The 8,209-nt window shown below is 38.8% G+C and overlaps 1 protein-coding gene across 4 annotated transcripts in view; it reads left to right on the top strand.

Moving 5' to 3' along the window:
• Nucleotides 1-8,209, top strand: part of LOC107158256 (guanylate-binding protein 4-like) — a 28,328-nt gene that overhangs the window by 929 nt on the left and 19,190 nt on the right. The window contains exons 2-5 of one of the 4 annotated variants that reach the window (XM_048814958.1): nucleotides 182-277; nucleotides 677-753; nucleotides 3,377-3,572; nucleotides 7,189-7,316. In XM_048814958.1, coding sequence (XP_048670915.1) covers nucleotides 3,383-3,572; nucleotides 7,189-7,316 — 318 coding nt within the window. In that variant the 5' untranslated portion in view covers nucleotides 182-277; nucleotides 677-753; nucleotides 3,377-3,382. Of the gene's footprint in view, nucleotides 1-130; nucleotides 278-676; nucleotides 754-3,376; nucleotides 3,573-7,188; nucleotides 7,317-8,209 lie in introns of those variants that run through there. The other 3 variants (XM_015504715.2, XM_015504714.2, XM_048814957.1) reach the window with 3 other exon arrangements.

Raw genomic sequence — 8,209 nt, 5'->3', positions numbered from 1 at the left:
TTGAGGTTGCAAACTTCCCCGCAACCCTGAGCCTCATCTCACAGACTCCATTTCCTGCTTCTTCAGGAACAGTGTGAAACCTCAATGGTTAATGCAGGAAGAAATGCTTGTAGTTTCGATTTCAGTTCTATTTATTTTCACTTGCTTTTTGACTGGCTATAATACCCTGTTTGCTTTTCAGCTCCTAAGAAGAATGGTTAGTTTTCTGAGGAGCCAGCTGAGGAGGAAACACAAGCAGTGAATAAAGGCAACTGAGAAGGTGCAGAGCCCCTGCCAGGTGAGTTTGCTGCCGACCTGCCGCCCATGAACTTGTCCCTCAACTAAAAACAACAGCAAATTCCATTCTGAGGTTGCATTGGAACGTGCAGGAAGACCATGGGAGGCCACTGGGAGGGGTCCCGTGGCATTTGACAAGGGTTGTGTACCCCTCCCACCCCCCATCTCAGCTGCTCTCTCTGCAAAGGCAGCAGGCAGGGGAAGTGTGCTCCCTCCTCCTGTCCTCAGTGGTCTCCTGACTTATTCCTATACCTGCCCTCAACACAGTCATGAGAACCTGCATTTTCTCTCATTTATCTGGGGGCCTTACCTTATTCCCTGCTTATGTTCTTCTGAGGACTTGTTATTATCAGATAAAGGTTGATTATTTTGTTTATTATCTGTTTCCCCACTGGAACAGAGATCCTTGAGACAGCAAATTGCATTTACTTAGTAAGCTCGTTGATAATGGATCTCTAGAACAGTATCCAGCATGTGGTAAGTACTCAAAACATATTACTTGACTTAATGAGAGAAGAAGTTCTTTTGTAATGCTTAATAATATTTCTTACCAGTGTTCATCTCTACCATTTCTCATTCTGCCTCTACTTACCTAAAAATATTCATATTCTCAGGGCTCTGACATCAGTGCTTTGCTTTCCTCGATCTCTTCTGAAAAATCTCAGGCAGTGACTTCTAGTTCTCTCTCCACATTTTAAAAAAATATTTATGTTTTAAGTTGTAGGTGGACACAATACCTTTATTTTATTTTTATATGGTGCTCAGGATTGAACCCAGTGCCTCACGCATGCTAGGTGAGCACTCTATCTCTGAGCTACAACCCGAGACCTCTCTCCACATTTTTTAAATTGGTGCATTATAGTGGTACATAATGATGATATTTATTATTAAATATTTGTGCATACACATAATATAATAATATAATTTGGTCAATTTGACTCCCTAGCACTCCTCTTAACCTCCTCAGTTAGACTTATTTTGCTGAACATAATGGTCTCATGTTCTATTTATTTTCCTGCAAATGACATGATTCATTTTTTTAATGACTGAATATATCTCCAGTGTGCATATATATCACACTCTCTTTATTCATTCATTTGTTGATGGTTACCCAGGCTAGTTTCATAGTTTGGGATCATGAACTGTGCTGCTATAAACATGGTTATGGGTGTATCACTACAGTATGTTGACTTTAATTCTTCAGGGTAAATACCAAGAAGTGGTATAGTTAGCTCTAAGTGGTATAGTGGTTCTATGACCAGTCTTTTGAGGAACCTCAATACTGATTTCCAAAGTGATTGTACTAATTTACTGTCCCACCAACAGTGTAAAAGTGCTCCTTTCTTTACACACCCTCTCCAGTATTTATTAGCATTTGTGTTCTTGATGACTGCCCATTCTGACTGGTATGAGATGAACTCTCAGTGTAGCTTTGATTTTCTTTTCCCTAATTAAAAACTATATTGACCACTTTTTCATGTATTCGTTAGCCATTTATATTTCTTCTTTTTAGAAGCGTCTGTTTGGATGATTTGCCCATTCATTAGTTAGGTTTTTTGTTTGTTTTTCAGTGTATATATTCTGGATGTTAATCTTCTGTTGGAAGATTAGCTAGGAAATATTTTTTTCCCATTCTGTAGGTTCTTTCTTCACATTCTTAATTGTTTCCTTTTGTGGTCAGAGACTTTTAAATTTGATGTCATCCCATTAATTAACTCTTGGCCTTATTTCCTGAGCTTTAGGGGCCCTATTGAGAAAGTCATTGCTTGTGCCTGTATGCTGAAGTGTTGATCTTATGTTTTCTTATAGGAGTTACAGTTTTTGGTCTAATTCTTAGGTCTTTGGTGCATTTTCAGTTGATGTTTGTGCAATATGAGAGGAAAGGGTCTCGTTTCATTCTTCTACATGTGGATAATCAGTTATCTCAGTATCATTTGTTAAAAAGGCTGTCTTTTTCCCAGTTTGTGTTTTTTTTTAATATTAATTTTTAGTTTTTAGTGGACACAACATCTTTGTTTGTATGTGGTGCTGAGGATCAAACCTGGGCCGCACGCATGCCAGGCGCTACCGCTTGAGCCACATCCCCAGCCCCCCCCCCCCCAGTTTATGTTTTTGGCATTGACATTTGTCAAGGATAAGATGACCATATCAGTGGGTGTTTGTTTCTGTGTCTTCTCTGTTCATTGGTCAGTGTACCTGCTTCTATGCCATTAACATGCAATTTTTGTTATTATATCTCTAAGTATAATTTAAAGCAGGTATTGTGATGCTTCTAGCATTGCTTTATTTTTTCACTTGCTTACAATTGTTTTGACTACTCTGGATTTTTAATCTTCTAAATGAATTTTAGGACTATTTTTCTAGTTCTATGAGGAATAACATTGGTATTTTAATGGGATTTGCATTGAATCATATATCATTTTGGTAGTATGGCCATTTTCACAATATTCTTATAATTAATTAATTCTAATTATTCTAATTAATATTAAGCCTGTGGATCCATGAACATGGGAATTCTCTGTATCTTCTGGGTTTTCTTCAATTTCTTTCTTAAGTTTTCTATAGTTTTCATTATAGAGGTCTTTTACTTCCTTGGTTAGATTTACTCCAAAGTATTTTTTTTAAGTTATTGTAAATAGGATTGTTGTCCTGATTTCTTCTTAGGCAGATTTATTATTATATATAGGAAATCTATTGATTTCTGTATATTAATTTTGTAACCTGCTACTTTGCCAAATATGTTTATTAGCTCTAGCAGTCTTTTGGTGGAATGTTTTGCATCTTCTAGGTATTAGATCATATGGTCTGCAAGCAGGAATAATTTGACTTCTTCCCTCCCCATTTTTATCCCTGGTATTTCTTTCTCTTGGCAGGCAACACTTTTTGAGTCCTTATTGGAAATAAAAGATAATGTATATAAGTCATCTATACCAGAACTTGACATGCTGGATAATGTTTTTTTCTTTTAAAAACATACAAAATGTAGAAAGTTAATATAAACATTCCACAAGCAGAGAATTGACATGAAAGTTCATGTCAATAGCCATCAGAGATGACATCAAGATCCTGGGATTCACTGAGTGGCTTTTCTGAGTTACAGGTGACCATGGCATCTGAATCTACCATGAAGTCCCCCATTTGTTTAGTGGAAAACTGGAATGAGCAACTGACAGTGAATTCAGAAGCCTTGAGGATTCTTGAAAAGATATGTCAACCTGTGGTGGTGGTGGCCATTGTAGGGACATATCGTACGGGGAAATCCTACCTCATGAATCAACTTGCAGGACAGAACCATGGTGAGTGTGGTCCTGGGGCAAGGGAAGTTGCTTCTAACCACAAATGGGACAAGTTGATCTCACTTTTTCTAGGGTCATCTTAAGGAAGAGGCTAATCAATCCTTTCCACTAAGGAAAATGTCAAATTCTTACCAGCATATTTATAACCTCTCACCTATCCAAAATTATCTCATTCTTTTGTCCATTAATAAAGAGCTTCCCAATCTTATCAAAATATCTGCTTCACTGTTCTTCCTGATGCCATCCACTCTCATCTTCTCAGGGGCTGAGCTGTAGCAATCACTCCCTTTCCCCTATCTGAATCCTTTTGTCCAAGCAACATGGCCATTTGATGTAGCATGCAAATATAGTTAAGTATGTCCTTTAAAAAAATGGATGGGCAGAAGGATGCACAGTAGGATCTCTCTATATCCAATATCCAAATTGAGCTACCAGTCAATTTTTTTCTCTGTTTCATAGCAAATCTTTGACAAATTAACATGCTGCTCTCTTTGTTTAGTTTTTTTATATCATGCAAACTATAACAGAGTACAACATAGTTAATAAATATAAAGTGAACAATTATATAATCACTATGCACATCAGGAAATAAAACCTAACCAACATTCAAAAGCCCAAATCATATCCTCTCATACTCTCACCAAAGCTCATCCATATTTGGGTTTTCAGGGGACACTCTACTCTTGCTTCTAAATAATGTTTCTATAGTCTATTATTCAGTCTACAAAATATCTTAGTTCAACTTTGTTTTGACTTTTATGTAAAAGGGACTGTGGCATATGTATCATTGTGTGTCTTGCTTATTTTGCTCAACAAGAAGTTTATGAGCATCCTCTGTTTGTCACACATATCTGTAATTTATTTGTTTTCAGTACTTTAGAGTATGCTTGTACCAGTTTATTTATCCATTAGTTGTTGATGAGCACTGGTGTTATTTCCAGGTTTTATCTTTAATGAATAAGGTAGTTATAAATATTCTTATATTTATATCCTGGTGTGCACATGTACAAAAACTTCTCCTGTGCCTTATATCCAGAAGTGGAATTTCTGGATCGCAGTTTCCATATGTGTCTTCATACTTTTGTGCCATTTACATTCTTTTCCTTAGGTTTCCACACATCCTGAAAATAATTGGTAACACAAGACAAACTCTTAACTCTTACTGATCTATGAACTGGATAGTTGTATGTTGTCTATCTCACTATAAATACAGGCAAGCACCTGGACATTTATATTTCCTATTGTGTGAACTTGTTCACAAAAGTCAGTCTTCTAATCTCTGGGGTCCCCCCACCACCCTCTATCTGACTCTCCCTCCACCCCTCCTTCCTCCCCTCCCTTGTTCTGTTTTTCCACCTCTCTCCCTTCCTTCCATTTTCCCTCTCTCTTTTGGCCATTCTTCCATTGTGGCCTAAACAAAGCATTTTGTCTTCCTCATTCTTTTATATTCTTTTATTCTATAGTTTTCATTATAGAGGTCTTTTACTTCCTCGGTTAGATTTACTCCAAAGTTTTTGTTTTTTTTTTAGGTTATTGTAAATGGGATTGTTGTCCTCAGTTCATCAATCAAGGGAAGACACTTTTTTTCTTTCCTGAAACAAACAAATTAATAAGCCATATTTTGAGGGATGAAAGAGTTGAGACCTAAGAGACAGATAATAGAAAGGAAGTTTCAGCAGCATTGTTCTTATTTTCTACTCAAGATAACATCAAGTGGATTGGGGCTGTGGCTTAGCGACAGGGTGCTTACCTACCATGTGTGAGGCACTGGGTTCCATCCTCAGCACCACATAAAAATAAAATAAATAAAATAAAGGCATTCTGTCCATCTAACAACAATAACAACAACATCAGGCAACAATGAGATCATTTCCAATGCTCTGCTAAGGGAATTTATGGTTCCAAAGTACTTTAAACATCTCAACTGTGACTCTCCAACCTTCCACATCATAGTGTCATAGTAATAACAGAAAGAAATTGATTCACTTCCAGTCAAGATTCATAAGCAAAACCAGGCCACTATTTCCCTCTTTGTGGATGACTCATTTTCCTTTTATTATACCTTGGATTCTTGAGAATGATGATTTCTCACCACACTTTGTCCTCTCTAAAGATGGGAGCACTGGGAGTTAGGCTTACTCCATACCAATCAGAAATCAGATGCTACCATCTATAAGAAATTGTAGACTTCTTACCTATTTATGGAACTCACAGAGGCTGTGGAAATGGGATGCCCCAGGTCATGCTGAAACAATCCTCTAGTAATTTTGTCACTTCCTTTCTATTCCCAGTTGAAGGAAGGAAGCATTACTGTATGCAGGTGGTCAAAGTCTTGGACTGCTGGACAGGTCGTATCAGCCACTGGTTCCAGGACTAGTCTTCAAATCCTTTCTCTCATGAGATTAACTCTTTGGAAAGAAAGTCAACAGGTGTCACAGGTCTTTCCTGCTTTCCCTTCATTTATATCCTCCTGATGGGGCAACGAAGCAGAGTTCATAGGAGAAAGAAAAAAAAAAAAACTCAATAGGGAGAAAGGGGGAGAGGAAACTTGCAAAAGCTAATGTTTCAGTACAGTACAGGTCTTTGCAGGCCACAGCTGACCAAATTATTATCTTTCCACCACTATAAGAAATACCTGAGATAATTAAACTGATGGAGATAAAATGTTGACTCATAGTTGTGGAGGTTTCATGATTGATTTGCCCTGATGCTTTGGGCCTGTGGTTAGGGAGCATATCATGGCAAGTAGCTTATGGAAAAGCAAGAGTCTGCTCACCTCATGGCAAAACAAAGAGGAAACAAAAGGAAAGAAGGAAGAGATCAGGATCCCACAATCCCCTTCAAGGGCACTGCTTCCCCTACCCCCAATAATGTGAAGTCCTCCCACAAGGCCCCACCTGTTAAAAATTCCTCCCAATAATGTCAAACCGGGGATCAAGACTTAAACACTTGGGTCTTTGGAGACATTCTAGATCCAACCTATAGCGCCCATTCACAGGGTAATTGAGCATTGAATGGAGGAACTATTTCCAAGGTCAGAGTATAGGTAGAGGAATCCAGCCAGGTGTGATAAAGCACCTGGTGAGTGGCAGTAGCAGTAGCCTCTGGTACACTGTTGAGGTGAGCTTAGAGTGGATGCCATGGCGTGGCAAAGAGAAGAACTATTGGATGGACCTACAGGAAAGGAACAGTGACCTGAGGTAGAGGAACAAGCCCCTGGGACACTGTGGCCCAGCACGATGGAAGCTGGAGGAACACATGCCTGCCTTCTGGTCTCCCACTGGTGTTTCCAACTGGTTGAACTCAGCCTGCAGCCAGAGGACACTGCAGCTCTTCCTGGTCAGATAAAAATACATAGGATGACAGCACAGGATGATAGATTTTACACTAATTCTTAAGGTGAAATAATTCAAGCACTTGAAAGCATAATGTGAATTTGGGGCATGAAGTGTTTTTTGAGAAAGATAGACAACACGTGGATTATTTATCCTTGTGAAATACTGGCAAACACTATGCTTGCTCGACACTGTACATTCCTACAGATTTAACCACTGGAACCCCAGACAGCTTTACCTCTCAGCTTCACTCTATGTTGCCTTCTCCTCTTCCCTCACAGGCTTCCCCCTGGGATCCACAGTGAGGGCTGAGACCAAGGGCATCTGGATGTGGTGTGTGCCCCACCCCAGCAAGCCAAACCACACCCTGGTCCTCCTGGACACTGAGGGCCTGGGTGACGTGGAAAAGGTGAGGCAGAGAATGTGCTGTACTCTTTATTCATGTGCCATTCAATTGGTCACCTCAGTTTGACTATCATGTCATATTCCTGTACTTGCAATTCAATTAGGAATAAGGAGGCTAAATTCCATTTCCTCAAACTTCCCTAAGCAACCTAAAATACCGTGGTTGTTTGAGTCAGTTTTTTTCGCTGTTGTGAAAAAAATACCTGACAACAACAATTTTAGGAGGAAAAGTTTATCTGGGGACTCACAATTTCAGAGGCCTCACTCCATAAACAGCCAGCTCCATTCCTCAGAGCTGGAGGTGAGGCAGAACACCATGTTCAAGATGTGGCAGAGGGAAGTGGCTCACAGGATGAGCAGGAAACAGAGAAAGAGACTCCACTCTTCAAATACAAATTTGCACACCAAAGACACACCCCCAGGGATCCACCTCCTACAACCACAACCTACCCATCTTCAATTACCACTCAGTTATCCATCAGGGGATTAATTCACTGATTGGTTAAGATTCTCATAACCTAATCATTTCTTTCTTTCTTTTTAACTTTAAAGAAGTAATAATTTTCTTTCAAAAACACAAAAACTTCATATTCAAAAATCAGGTTAATTCTAACACATCTTATTCTCAAAAAACTTGTATCATGAAAGATAAACTGAACCTCTCTATATTTTATATCTCTCTGAGAGAATATAAACGGGCTTTATGTTGTTGTTACTGTGGTTTTTCCAATACTGGGACTAAACCCAGGGGTGTTTTACCACTGAGCTACAGCCCCAGTTCTTCTAATTTTTTTTTAATTGTTATTTGCTCTTTTTAGTTATATATGACAGTAGACTGTATGTGAACATACTAGATATACATGGAGTGTAACTTCCCATTTTTGTGGTTGTCCATGA

This window comes from Marmota marmota, unplaced genomic scaffold (genome assembly GCF_001458135.2).
Source record: "Marmota marmota marmota unplaced genomic scaffold, marMar, whole genome shotgun sequence".
In the NCBI taxonomy this organism is placed as follows: domain Eukaryota; kingdom Metazoa; phylum Chordata; class Mammalia; order Rodentia; family Sciuridae; genus Marmota; species Marmota marmota.
Note: the sequence above shows the minus strand (reverse complement) of the source record. Positions and strands in the feature narration are given on the sequence as shown.